The sequence below is a fragment of the Polypterus senegalus genome, chromosome 11 (assembly GCF_016835505.1).
Source record: "Polypterus senegalus isolate Bchr_013 chromosome 11, ASM1683550v1, whole genome shotgun sequence".
Taxonomy (NCBI): domain Eukaryota; kingdom Metazoa; phylum Chordata; class Cladistia; order Polypteriformes; family Polypteridae; genus Polypterus; species Polypterus senegalus.
In genome coordinates, this window is record NC_053164.1 from 50288151 (window position 1) to 50303179 (window position 15029).

The following is a 15029-nucleotide window of genomic DNA, read 5'->3' on the forward strand; positions in this document are numbered from 1 at the left end:
TGTCTCCTTAGAATTCCAAGAACAAAACTTAAAAGAAGTGGTGAGGCGGCCTTCTGCTGCTATGCACCTAAAATCTGGAATAGCCTGCCAATAGGAATTCGCCAGGCTGATACAGTAGAGCACTTTAAAACACTGCTGAAAACACATTACTTTAACATGGCCTTTTTATAACTTCAATTTAACTTAATTTAACTTAATCCTGATACTCTGTATGTTCAATTCATCATAATAACTACTCATGGTGGCTCTAAAATCCGTACTGACCCCTACTCTCTTTTCTGTTTCTTTTTCCGGTTTCTTTGTGGTGGTGGCCTGCGCCACCTCCACCTACTCAAAGCTGCATGATGCTCCAACAATGATGGATGGATTAAAAGGCAGAAGTCTACGTGACCGTCTTCATCAAGCCCTGAGAACCCTAAATCCAAAGAGGACTGTTTCATTTATGTTAGGTAGAATGTCCAGAGGGGACTGGGCGGTCTCATGGTCTGAAATCCCTACAGATTTTATTTATTTTTTCTCCAGCCGTCTGGAGTTTTTTTGTTTTTTCTGTCCCCCCTGGCCATCGAACCTTACTCTTATTCGACGTTAATTAATGTTGATTTATTTTGTTTTCTTATTGTGTCTTTTATTTTTCTATTCTTTATTACAAAGTATGTAAAGCACTTTGAGCTACTGTTTGTATGAAAATGTGCTATATAAATAAATGTTGTTGTTGTTGTTGTTGATGTTTACATAGTAATTGGTTATTAGAGAAACCTTTGCAATTGCATCAGCACTGCTGAAACCTCTTATTCTGTGGTGGATTCCTAAAGGTCGGATCTGCATTCAAAATGGCCAAAAGAAAATGGCTTTTTCAAGAAATGTGTCAGTCTTTTTTTTTTTTTTTTTTTGCAGAATAAAGGTGTCTGTTACTGTCTTCAGAGAAAAGGCAAGCTGGATCTAATCAGGACAGAAAAAAGGGGCCAGGCCCAGAAACACCACTGAGTAAGAGGAGAAGGACATCAGTGTCAGTAGCATGAGAAACAAACACCATAGAGGCCCTTTGTTGACTTCTTTAAAAAACACCAAATCCTTAGAGGCAGAGTTTCAAAGAAAAAGCCATATATACAACTGGTAAATAAAAAGAAAAGGTTAAAAATGGGCAAAGAACTCAGATAATGGACAGAAGATGACTGAAAATCTGTAAAATAGTCAGCATCCTGGAGTCATCACTCTGTGTCAGTTAGAAGTTATGAAAAAAAGGGGAGATCCACTGACCTTTGCTAGTTTTTCTGGATCCCCAGGGTGGCGTGGAATAACCTTCTGAAGCCTCTGAAACCCATAGTCTATGGTTGGCTCATTCAGGGCTGTGAAGAAAGATCATCTCATTACATGTCTTAAAAGATATTTGCACTAGTTAGAAATATAGTAAGTGCCTTGGTAGCATTGTAAGTCAACAGCACCCAGTGTGATATAGCAGTCTTATCTACTCAATTTTATTTTATTTAATACCAATTCTTGTCAGTGCTGTTGCAAAGTGTTTTTGCAGCCCACAGCAATATTAGTCAGTAGAACAAATCAGGCATAGTGTGTAATAAAGGTAAGAAGAAAACACCAAGGTAATAATAAAGAAGTGGGTGGAAAGGAAAAACAATTACACAGCAGTGTCTAAGGGTGGAATGAGAACATTAGTACTTAGGGAATGGATGTCTATACAGCTTGGACCAAACTGCAGAACCAGCACAGTTGACTTCTTTCTACCTACAAAACTATATAGAATAATGAAGGCTTTTAAAGTCCTTGAAATAAAAGTGTAATGAAATCATGCATTCTAGTGATTCTGAAGTCAGAGTGGAGTTAAGTACAAGAAGACTATATGATAAACTGAACAAAAAAATGGTTAAAGCTTCAGCACACTTCTTATCTGAGAATAACTCTTTTAACTTAAGCTCTTCATAATTACTTAACAAAATCACTTCACAATACTCTTCATCCATTTATCTTGGTGGCAGAAGTAGTGGCAACACATCAAGGTGAACAGAAAATGTCTTCTAATCTCTAATCCCATAACAACACTCCCCAAATGTTCCCAAGCCTTCCAAGACATACAGTATATGCACATATACTCCAGTATGCCCTGGGTATGCACCACCTGGCTCCTAACAGCCCAAACAAGGAGTAGTTCTACGATAAGGCCGTTGTTGAGTTTTTCAATCTTTTATGGAGAACGGACTCAGAAAATCCTTCATTGGAACTTTATTTTTGCTGCTTGTACTTCTGATCTTATTATTGCTCTCATTAGTGATAGCTTGTGGTCATAGGTGAGGATGAGGATATACACTACTCAATAGGTAAAAATCCTCTCCTAAGATTTTAGCTTCCTCCTTCCCACAATCCAGTAGATTGATTCATGGCTGACTCTTCTGATCACCTTATAAGTGAGCAAGTCAGCGATCCTTCAAATGTGGCAACAAGTCACTTTTAACATGCAGAGATCCAACTACTCAATTCCAGCAGATGACCATGACCTCCAATCTAGAAATGCTACTGTAATTGTCATTCCGTTTGTATCACACTCTCCTGCAAAATGCTTGAATGCACACTGGAGATCAATGAAGGATGAGGACAACATCATTAGCAAACAACAGAGATCCAGTGTGCAGATCCTCTAACTAGATATTCTCCAAGCTTAGTTGCGCCTGTCAATAAGACAGATGCATCCATATTGGAACCAACTCTACTTCACAACACATATTGCTTCTCAAATTCCGAGACTGAATGTCATGCAACAGTGACTCGTAGTTTCATACGTGCTCATGCTGTACCTTCCATGAGATACGACAGCACAGGGTACACAGTCATAAGCCTTCTGGAAGTCCACAAAGCAAAAGTGGGCAGAGTTGGCCAATTTCCAGGGTTCCTCATATATTTATGCAAGAAAAAAGACACTGTTATAGGCCAGGTGAGAGTCCCCACAATGATTCTCCTGAATCTGAGATTCACCTATTGCATGAAATCTTCCTTTAAGCTTCAGTACCCCTAAAATAGAGTTTCGAAAGGAGGAGTGTGATCCCTTGGCATTTGAAATATAGCCTGTAGTGTTCATTGTTTTAAAAACTGGCAATCACTTTGCTTTCATTCCAAGACAGACTGACAAATAAATAATAAATGCACTGTATGATAGATCCCAAGGTGACCGCTAATTTCTCATCTAGCAAAATAATACTGAACCTAACAGAGGTATATTTATCCTGCTTAGCCAGATTTAGGACATTACATGTTTTGTGTAGCCACTGCTTAATCTCCATCTTACACAATATGACCTCCACAAAATTATCCATACAAAGAAAACTTCAGTGAGCAGCACTTGGTTCCCCATCATCTCATGCTATACACGGTTTACTGCCATTAAGTTATATTTCACTTAAGGGACTTTGTGATGTTTAGTTAAACATTTTTGCATTTCAGTGACCTGAAGGAGCAAAGAAGGATTTCTCTATGGGTCACTTGTTCCCAAAAAAAAGATAAAGAAGCAAAATGCAGTAGTGCCCAAAAAGGCTGGATACGTACCAGTGTAGATGAAACGGCCAGGGGCTCCTTTACAGAACTGCTTTGACTTGTAGGAGAGCGTGACTTCCACAACTCCAGGTATGTGCCGAGGTGGGGTTTGCACTCGGATCGCATGTGGTGTAATTAGCTGTAACAAATGAAACCAGAGGTGTGCCAAAGAAATTTAGAGTAAAGAGGTAGAACAATGCCATTTTTTTAGATCCAGCAAATCTGAAACCTACCCAACAACCAAAAATGCTTCAAATCACTGAGGACATGCTTTACAGACTTGTTTTTGTGTTCAAGTTTAGAATTATTGAATGATTCTTTTCGCTTAGTTTCTAAATATTGTTTTATTGGTTCTTTATTTGTCAGAATAGGGAGTAGTGTTTTAGGAAGAACACCAGGAATGATTATGGAAATCTGCAGGAAAGTAGAGTGACCTCCTCCAGGTTGCTTTTAAGGGCCAGTCAGATAAGATATTGGTACAGATGAACGTTTAGGTGCCCACTAAAACTGTTCAGGATTTAAAGGTTTCTTTAAAACTATAAACATTATTCAGATGTATAGCTACTATTTGACAGTGCCAATGTTACAGTGTAACTAAATGAGTTTTGATTAAAGGGTCTCCACAATTTTTTTGGTTTACCGACAAAACCGCGACAGACAAATGAGCGCCGACAAAACCGCGACAGACAAATGAGCGCCGACAAACCCACTAACTGGTTTTAGACAAATGTGCGCCGACAAAATCGCCACAACAAAATCGCGAAGGAGGCCAAGAGAGTGGGACGCGTACGTGCGCATTATGTACATATTATGTGCTAGGTTATAACTGTTATAACTGCTGATGGCATGCCGCATCTCATAATATTGACTTCTAAAATAAACATTATTATATATGTTTTAAACTAGTAATTCATATTTAATGAAACTTTCGCGATTTTGTCGGCGCGATTTTGTCAGCACGATTTTGACGCCGCATTTTAATCACCGCTATTTTGTCGGCGTGCATATGTCTATCGTGCAAATGTCCGGTCACAATTTTTTTTTATAATTTTATATATTTTTATTATTTCAAAGTTGGATTTCACTTATAACATCATGGCTGACTCAGTAGTATTCATGGAAATAAAACCTATTTGACTGACATTTTTAGAGTTAGGCATATAACTGAAATAATTTTCTGGATCCCTACCTCACTCCACACCAGCATAGTGCCGAAGACCACCTGGAGTCCATCGAAAAAGTTCTCCCCGATGACAATGACCATGGCTCCTCCTGTTGTCCATCCTTCACTGGGACTGATAGCTTTGATGCAAGGTGTTGCTGTCAGAAAATCAAAAATTCAAAACTGAAAACTCTTCCTAAAAAAACAGACCTATGCTGCAAATATACTACAGTTGCTCAAAACTGTTTGTTTTTTGTACTAAATTCTGTATATTTGGTTTACTGTGAAACAAGTTGGGCAACAGATAAACATAATAAACTACACACTTTGTGCTTGTTTTGTTGCCATCCATTTATTTGTGAACTCACTGTTTCAAAAACAGAGTTGTGAAACAACAGGGGGCACTCACACACCTTACTGTAGTGAAACTGGCTGTCATTTCTATATGGCAGGAAAATCGAGTACTCACAGAGGCACAAGAAGAGCATGCAGACATCACACAGAGAGTAACTGTGCTGCAAATTGAACACATTTTAGGGAATCAAATCCAAACCTCAGTAGCTGTAAGGCACCAGCAATAACCACCACACTGCTCTCTATTGCTTCCAGATATTTTAATTTTTATCCTTTATCAGCAAGTAATAACATTTTTTGTATGGCTGCCAGAACATTAAAATAATATCTATTAGAATAGTAACAGCATAAACAACAGAAAAATTACTCAAATGCCACATGCTATTGGATTTCAGCAATTCTGGAATATACTCTGTATCCATGTTCTTCATCATTATTGCAAACAAGACCATTTCACAGCACATAGAATACAAAGAAAAATGATTGTTTTTTTCTTTTTAGAATCAAAAAGTATGTAAAGCCAGCTGATTACACATCTAATACTGTAATACTATACTGTAATACTGTATGGTCATTAGCCTCAGCACTGTCAGCTTTTTAATGCGATTTTTACTTGGATCACTTTAAGGTTTATTACAATCACAATCAGCAACAAATGATATCTTCACATACAGGGTATCTTTTATTATCCATCCATTAATTTTTAAAAATCAGTTAATTCAGGTCAGTATAGCTGAAAAATCCCAGCATTGTTAGGTGTAAGACTGGAATCGATGCTGGACAGGATGACTCTCACCCTCACTCACTCATAATGGACTTATTAACTAACATATGTGTCTTTGGGATGTGAGAAGAATAGTGAAATAACCAGAGGAAAACCTAAATGAGCAAGAGGAGAAGGTGTGAACTCTGCAGACAGTAGCCAAGCAGGGATTTAAAGACAAAATTGTTAAGCTCTGATTTTGAAGATCCTAGTCTCCATAAATCAAGTTCACCACCTAACTCCCATTGTTAGCATTTTCAACTGGGTTGGTACACTATATATTTAAAGTATACTTTCTATAAAACAGTTGACATATAAAATATAGCTATTCTTTCTTTGCAGATGTTGATAATTACTAAGTAAGTAGGCCATATAACTAATTAGTCCCCTCAGATAACGCATATGGTTGAGCGCATACAGGTATTTGTACCAAATACCTTCACTTGATGCAACTACAGAACATGTACTTCACTTAGTTCTCTAGTGGATTTAGGGTCCAAGAAACTCTACATCATACTGTGCTGGTTTGTAAAGTATAGCTGACTGTACCTAGCCCAGAGTTTATACAGATCAGCGTGAGATGACAACAAAACACAAACTAAGAAGGGTAAGGTACTGTTGCTTTAGTATACAAGTCCATAATCCAAAAGCAGTAATCAAAAAGGCTGACAGAATGTCAGAGCAAAGATTTCATTGTGTGCTCTTATGGCAGGATAGGAGCAAAGACATACCATACTCCATGCCAGGATCTGGGCCGTCTGAAGGATCCATTCTGCGGGTCCGCCGACCATGTTTGGAGTTGTTGTGGACGAACATGTTATCAGAGACAGCTAAGACATGGCCATCCACGCTGACGGTTGTGGATAAAACAACCTACAAGACATAAAAAGAATGGCATTTACACAATTCTATAAGTCAACAATATCACTGACATCAGAAGGAACGCTAATAAGATCAGTTCCCAAAGTCCATTATTAGCTGCCATGCAATTAATTATCTTGTAGCATTAGGCAACTCCTTTACAATGAAGCAATTGTAATATTTCAAAAAGAAATAAAAGTCATGAAGCTGAGAGGGATACAAAATAAGTTATTTGTATCCACTCACTCTTTCAACTACTGTCCCTCATTTTTATTTAAATTAGGATTGTCTTGTTGGCAAATAAGAATATTATTATTATTATTGTTAATTGTTTTAAATAATAGCTTGGAAGATTTGGGAACAACTCATGAAATTAAACATTTTCTTTATTATATTCACACTACAGAAATATGCTAATAAAGGATTGTCAAGCCTCAGTAGCTGAACTGTGTTTAAAGATTAGTTTCCTTCCATTTCTTTTCCTTTCAGCAGTGTCCTCTGACTAAAGTAAGTCCGTTCACATTGGGGGTGTATGTGAAAAGCTCCCAACAGCATTAAACATATGGAAGTGATTAAGTGTTGATAAAGTGTGGAAATAATTTATATACAAGACCCCCGTAGGACCCAGCCAAGAGATCCCACACCCTCATTGAACACGAGCTTGCCAGTTTAAATAACATTACTCCAACATCAGTTGATGATCTAGAGGAGAAAGTGATGGCAGCTCTTTTATCCGGTCACTGCAGAGGCCCCATTACTGCTTACCGTGAACAGGCACTTTAGTTGCTATAGGAAAATTCCAACAAAAAGCAGACAAGAAACATATTTTTAAAAATGGTAGCTCTGGTATACTGTATTCTGACAGTAAGAATAACTCACAGGAAATCTTTTCAAATGAAACTCCATCTCAAAGCTACTGAGTACAAGGTAACTGAGGCTTTTAAATCTTCTGATTACAACACAATTAATCACACATATATTCATCCTAAGTTGACATCCTTGTGCTTTCCACACAAGCTACTTTGTTTATTCATATCCTGAATGTAAAAGTGAATTGTCTCAGGTGCTTTGAAACATATGGCAGACTAGTTCTTTACTGCCTTGGGGTGAGGTTCTTAGGGATGATCAGGCTGACGAGTCTGACACACACACACACCATATTATAACGGTGACTGCTTCTGGAGAAGGACCTTTCTAGAACAAACATCTCAAGGCAGGCCACAGTGACTATTATGTTGTTCTTTTTCTGAAGCAGGACCTCATTAACCATCTTTATGTGTACTACTAGAAACTCTGCTGAATGATTTTCAATTCACATTGGTTCTTTTAATATACACTTCTGTAGATGGAATTCACCATTTTGGTAGAGTGCATGTTGACTGTTTTTATATTTATCTTCTAGTAAAGGATCTCTCATTGACTATTTTGAGATGAACCACTGGAAGAAAAGCCATTCTCTCTTTTGAGATTTACTTTTTCTATGATTATATGGAGTATTTTGTGACACATTTCTGGGGGAAATGTCATCAACTGTTTTACAGCTAATCCAAAATGCTGTTTCAAGAATTATTACAAGAATAAGAAAATACGAACACATAACTCCAGTTCTTAAATCCTTACACTGGCTCCTAGTTAAGTTTAGGGCAGATTTCAACATATAAAGCCTTAAATGGCCAAGGTCCGGCTTACTTATCTGAACTTATCATGACTTACAACCCAGAATGTATGTTAAGATCTCAAGATGTCAGTCTGCTTATGATTCCAATGATTAATAAAATAACAGTGGGAGGTTGAGCTTTTAGTTACAGGGAACATAAACTGTGGAATGGTCTGCCTGCTACTATAAGAGATGTCCCTTCAGTCTCAGCTTTCAAAACCTGGCTGAAGACTCACTACTTCAGTTTAGCATATCCTGACTAGAGCTGCTGATTAACTGTACAGACTCCATCTCTGCTGTTAGTCATTAGCACTAAAACATAAGTAACATGATAATTATAATTTGTTACTAACCCTCACCTATTCTGTTTCTCTTCTCTGTGCTCAAATGTGGCACTTGGTGCCACGGCCCTACTGCCAAGCTGCTTTGCCTGCCTAAGGTAAAGTCATCTCTGATGGTGGATTGCAGGAATCGTTGGGTGGATGTCATCAGATTGGCTGGCCCAGCGCTGTCTCAGCTGTGGAATGGCTAATTAGGGGAGGCAGTTTGATGGCCGAGGTCTCCATGACTCTGAACAAATCCAAATTGTATTACGTAATATCATCCACTGTTGAATTCTGCTCTGCACTCGTAATATTTCTTTTGCACTATTATATTGTATTAAGGATTACTTGTGTTCTGTTCTGTGTATTGTATTATATTTACCTCATTTTTTTTGACACCCACTGCACACTCAACCTACCTGAAAAGCGGTCTCTCTTTGAATTGCCTTTCCCAAGGTTTCCTCCATTTTTATCCTACAAGGATTTTTTGGGGAGTTTTTCCTTGTTTTCTTAAAGAGTCAAGGCTGGGAGGCTGTCAAAAGGCAAGGTTTGTTAAAGCCCATTGCAGCACCACTTGTGTGATTTTGGGCTATACAAAAATAAATAGTAATTGTAATTGTAAAGTTGACTGTTTTGGAGAATGTTTTTTGGAGATGGGTTGTAGGAGCTGTTTTTGAGAAGAAGATATGGAGAAGGATCTCATTGATAGTTTTAAGGTACAGGCATGAATAAGTCAACCTAAAGACATTATAACTATGGAGAAGCCATTTTGATTGCTTCTAACTGAATATTGCAAAAAACAAATTACTGATCCAAACAACAAGAAAATAAAATGCCATTAAATATAAATGCATCAAAAACAGTCCTGTTATTAATCCATGCAACATTTTCCTCACCTGCTTATCCAGAGCAATGTCGAGGGGAAGCTGGAACCTATCCCAGCAATCATCGGGCACAAGGCAAGAACAAACCCCAGACAAGGCGACAACCGATTGTAGGGCGAAGACAAACACACACACCAACTCTATGACCAATTCACCTAACCTGCATGTTTTTGGACTACAAGAGGAAACCCACTTAGACACAGGGAGAATGGGGAGTGCTCAGGCTTCCCTACAGTCTTGTCATTTGCCTTCCTACTGGACTTGTTGATGTTGTTACTGTCAGAACGGTTTCCAATATACAAGCATTGAGCCAAAACTAAGCAAGTGACATGACCAAATGTCATTCAAGGAAATTAGAAAATAATGGAACTTAAGATTCATTTTGCGTTGATCCAGGTATTGGAGGAAAACCTATTTTTTCTACATTTTCTGAGATGGGAAGTATAAATCAGGGGATAATTTTGATCTTTGATCACTGTGTGTCTTCACTGGTGCCATTGCTGTGTGGTATGGAAACATAACCATGTCAGACAGTAAGCCAATCCAAATTTTTGTTCATGTATTTCACAAATTGGCTCCAAACATGAACATCAAACTCTGCTTGTGCCATGTCAAAGAATTTTAGCCATGTTGGCTGAAAAAATATTGTCACCTGTGAGGCAATAACCTTAGCACTATGGCATCCAAACACTGACCTGCAGGTTCAGAAATACCTTCAGTAAAAGACAGCTATCCTAAAACACCAGGGCTGATAAGTATTATATTATTTGCATACTACATTCATTTTGTGTGTTGTTTTATATTGTGTTAGCTTTCTTAATTAATTGCATTATTTATTTACATTTTTGTTTTTGTTTTGCTAAACAAAAATACAATTACAGTTGAGTACTAATCACAAATTGCTATTAAAATCTGAATTAGAATTTTCTAATTGTACAGCATTTACAGATTAGGTTAGGGAACTTAGGTTCTGAATGCTTCAGAATGAACACTGTGGTAATCTAGGCTGGAGAGACAAGCTTGCATCTGCAGCCTTGAAACAGTTAATTGAAAGACATTAGGAGTATGGAGGAAAAGAAAAGTGCTAACAGAGCTAGCTGGTGGTGAAAGACAGAGGAAGTGAGGCGGGAGTCTCCCAAGTGACCACTTCCTGGGTCACAGACAGTGACCTCTCCATCTGGAGCCAATCACTCAACTCTTGACAACTTCCTGAAACACGTTGGTCCATTTCCTGCCTCACTCCCCTGATGTGTGGAATTAAGGTGGGGGGGGGGTACAGTAGGCAGGCCAAGAGCCTACAGTATTTTAAGTTATCTGTATTGCTTTCTCTGTCAGCACAGAACACATCTTCCAGTATTTGTCAAAGACAAATTCTCTATATTGAGAATTGATAAGAACCACTGATACTTGATTTGGGTATATTTTCACTTGCAACATAACACATCTTGGTTTATCTGTGTTAATAATGAAAACTGAAACGACTAAATATTGTGTAGTTAATTAAAGCAAGATGCTCTGTCCACTCCTACAAGGTGGAGAATCAAGGTTATTAGAAAAAAGATGGATGAGGACCAGCTCATAGTTTCTGATCTGCCCTTTTTCAGAGTGAACAGAAGCACTGTTGCAAACACTTCCACTCTTCAAATATTTGTAAACTAGGAAGCGCTTTTTTCAAAGAAGATTTAGGGCTGGTGATGACTGCTATTTGCTTGTTTACTCTGCCGTCTCTCAATGTCAGTTAAACTGCTATTTGATATAGCGCCTTGTTTTATGAGAATGTTCTCAAACAGGGCATAGATAGGAAAAACAGCATTTGATTACAAGGGGCATGGAGACACATGGCATCACTTACATTTTGCCACAAAGCCAGGAGAGCATGGGTTATGTACCAAACAGTACGGGGTTTCATGTCTAAGAGAATTTACTGGACCACCATCTGACAAACCAATCAATGACACTTCTACTTCAACGTCCAGCATTCTACAAGTGAAAGTACATCACTGCCTGCTGCACATAGCTTGGTTCAGGCCTTCTTAATATATTTCTTAAAAATGTACATTTAAAAATGGATTACATGCAGTTTAATTGACTCACTCAGGGTTATGCAGTGATTTTAAAAGCACTGAATGGATACAAATTATTAGTGGGTGGGGTTCAGTGCCTAAAACATTAGGTCACATTGCATGATGTTATTGTGATGAGCTGTGTAAAGCTGGTGCTGATGATGATTATGAGTATCAGTTCATTCTCGCACAACGTGCCTGCTGGCTTCATGGGGCTCAGCACAATGTGGTGCTAAGTTTTTAGCTAAATCAAGGGTAATAATACATAAATTAGTAAATTTCCCATTACTTTTGTTCATCAAGAAACATTTGTATTTCAATTTGAATTTGAAAGCCTTGTTTAAAAATAAAAGTGAGAATCACTTATGACCGGTGCGGCAGTGTGCCATCTGTGTGGAGTTCTCCTTTTGTCTACATTGACTTAATTTGTGTATTTCTGGTGGCGCTAAACTCCTCAGACTGCCTCACCTCCAGGGTTTGTGTCTGCCTTGCCTCTAATACTAATAACATACTAATAAATAAACTCTACAAATGGATGGATTATCTTATTACTGAACCAAAAACTTAAGTGGAATCCGTAGCCCTAAATGTAAACTTCTCTGATATTTTACAGGAGGTTTTCTATTACTGAAGGATGTTTGGTAGAAGCTGAAAACAGCAGTGAGAAACTTAAGAGTGCTTTGATTTAAAGAAAGCACAAAATACATGGGAACCGCTGAATGAATAACTAACATTTGTATGTCAGCTATTGATTCTTGAACTTTATCTACAGTATGTGATCCTTGTTGGCATCTGTTTAATAGTACCTTTTGTAGTCTATCCACTTTGTTTAGAAGAGAACTTTGCTAACACTTTTTAGGAAACCAATCTATTTGTTAATGGGCTCACATCTTGAGCTAAACATCCATCAGTTGTCTGTGACTTTACATTCTATAAAGTATTGAAATTATACCACTGCAACAGGCCTGTTTGGAGAAGAGAGCAGAAGTCTGAATTCCTTCATCTTCCTGAGTCTAATTCTCAGCAATCTATATTTTATTCAACACTTATGAGTGACTGACAGTGTACAGTATCTTCTACATAAGATTAAACATACATCTGAAGATGTGTTTATTTTATTCATCTGCCTGGGAACAAAATCAAGGAGGAACGGATTTCACATAAGAAATAAAAAAACAAAAGTGTTCTTCCCATTCTTGTTCAAGAGAGACAACCATTTGGAAACTGGAGATCACCCTGCTCACTGGAAACTAGCAGAATTCAATTCTTCTAGCTTGCATGGTATTTGCTTCTCTTTCTTATACTATCATCATTGCCTTCCCACCATTCTTAACAATAAAAAAACAGTTTTATATAAAGTCTTCTGAAGTTTTATACTGTATATAGTGAGGAGTATCTGGTAACCAAAGGGTTTCAATGACCAAGGGTACCACCAGGATGGCACAGGGAAGGGTAAAGTCACCAGACAAACTGTAAGGGATATTAAATTCTGTCCTGCATGATATCCCATAATTAGAAAAGGTAGAAGCACCAAAATAAGAGACACAGAAATAGATAGTGTGTCACAGAGATAGGCCATGCATGCCTGGCTGCAGGCCACAATACTCTTGGCCATCAGGTAGCAACACAGTATCTGTTACTGGAGTAGCTAAGATCAAGTTGTCTATTTAATTGTGAGGTCAGAACTCCACTGCCCAACTCTTAGTGGACTACATACAGTCCCTGACATAGAGCAGGCTTTAGGCTGCAGGGACACAGGGAGGCAATTAAAACAAGTTTCACTTTGCTGTCTCTGTAGCCAAAGCATGGTGAATGCAATGCCAGACCCATAAAAAAGAAAGACCATGTCTGGTAATAACGGTCAAAGTTACTTAGATCTAGTATTTGGTCGAATAACAACTATTCCACTTAACCATGTCTGAATCCCATTATGTGTATAGAAGTATAAAGCGATGACTGCGAGACCAGGCTTTTCACATTAATTGGCAAATGAACCAAGATTACATCTTGCCTGAAGAAGGGGCCTGAGTTGCCTCGAGAGCTTGCATATTGTAATCTTTTTAGTTAGCCAATAAAAGGTGTCATTTTACTTTGCTTTTCTCTACATTCATAATGGCTAACATGGTACAACAACCTAGTACTACAAATGAACCAAATAAATGTTACCTTTTTACTGGATGAAGTTAAGCCTACTCAGTCAATATGATGCTGGGCTGAAGTACATGAAAAATGAGCATTTAGGCTACCCTTATGTCCTGAGAGTGCTCCACAAAGGGAACAGTGTAAATTAAAATGTAAATCTGCATTCATACATGTGCCTCCTGGCAATCTAATTCTAGAAAACTTCTTGATTACCTGAAAGCGTCTCATGTCTCTGGGATTCCCTGCAGTCTTCAGACAATTCTGGTTGCATTTCAGAAAAAACTTCAAGAAAAATCTGTGAAAATAAAGAGACTTCCATAAGTATATTTTAAGAACTTCATAAGTACATTTACATTAATAATACATGCCTGTTATATTTCTACATTTTTTTGCAATATGTCATCTTAGTTTATATCCAAGGGTAATTGAAGGTAATTTAAAATTCCAGCTTGTTGTTTTATTTGACACACTGTAATCATTTCACGATTAAATTACCATTTTCTGCAGTAACCACCAGCATGTCAGCTGTGCCAAGAGATCTGGGTAAAGGAAAGTCTGAAACTGAGAAACAAGATGTCTAGATTCTGTTCTTGTCCAGCAGAGGGCAGTGCCGATGTACAATTCTTGGCTGTCCTTGGCCATCCCAAGTAATGCAGAACAGGAATAAATGTTCTCATTAAAGAGGGAAGCATCATGGCAAGAAACTGTTCTTTTTTAAAGGTTCAGCTGTGGCCAGGTGTTGAACATATGATACACAGCATGCTTCCTGAGAGATTTATATATAAAGATATATATATATAGGCAGATCATTTTGTCTCTTACTTTCTTTCCATTTCAATATTGAAATAACCTGTTATGTCAGATAAAATGTGTGTTTTTGTGTATGTTGTCCTGGTATGCATATCCCCAACACTAAACATATCATCACCAAAGTTTGCAAGTTTGCACATAATCACCATTTGTGCAGATCAATGCTGTAAGCTACTGAATGTTTTGTTGCAAAGTCTAATTGGGGTCCCCACCCTGGGCAGTGCCCATATAACCCATACAGCCCAGGATGCTGAACCCATAATGTGGTTAGATACTGTGATCCTTATGTATGTATATATGTGCCAACACATTAGACGGTTACACAAACTCTACCACTTGAACACAGCACCCAAGGCTTCCCCACATGAGGAAATATATGAAAAAGTAAAAATTAATTACTAGTACTATTATTACTATTATAATTTTGTGTAAAAATAGTGGAAAAAATAATATTGCTTTAAAGGGCTACTGCA

The 15029-nt window shown here is 37.9% G+C and overlaps 1 protein-coding gene across 2 annotated transcripts in view; it reads right to left on the reverse strand.

Moving 5' to 3' along the window:
- Window positions 1-15029, reverse strand: part of ebf2 (EBF transcription factor 2) — a 144572-nt gene that overhangs the window by 17100 nt on the left and 112443 nt on the right. For both annotated transcript variants that reach the window (XM_039768584.1, XM_039768583.1), the window contains exons 7-11: window positions 13960-14041; window positions 6548-6689; window positions 4727-4857; window positions 3550-3676; window positions 1258-1346 (exon numbers count right to left, since the gene is read on the reverse strand). In XM_039768584.1, the coding sequence (XP_039624518.1) occupies window positions 1258-1346; window positions 3550-3676; window positions 4727-4857; window positions 6548-6689; window positions 13960-14041 (571 nt within the window). The remainder of the gene's footprint in view (window positions 1-1257; window positions 1347-3549; window positions 3677-4726; window positions 4858-6547; window positions 6690-13959; window positions 14042-15029) is intronic.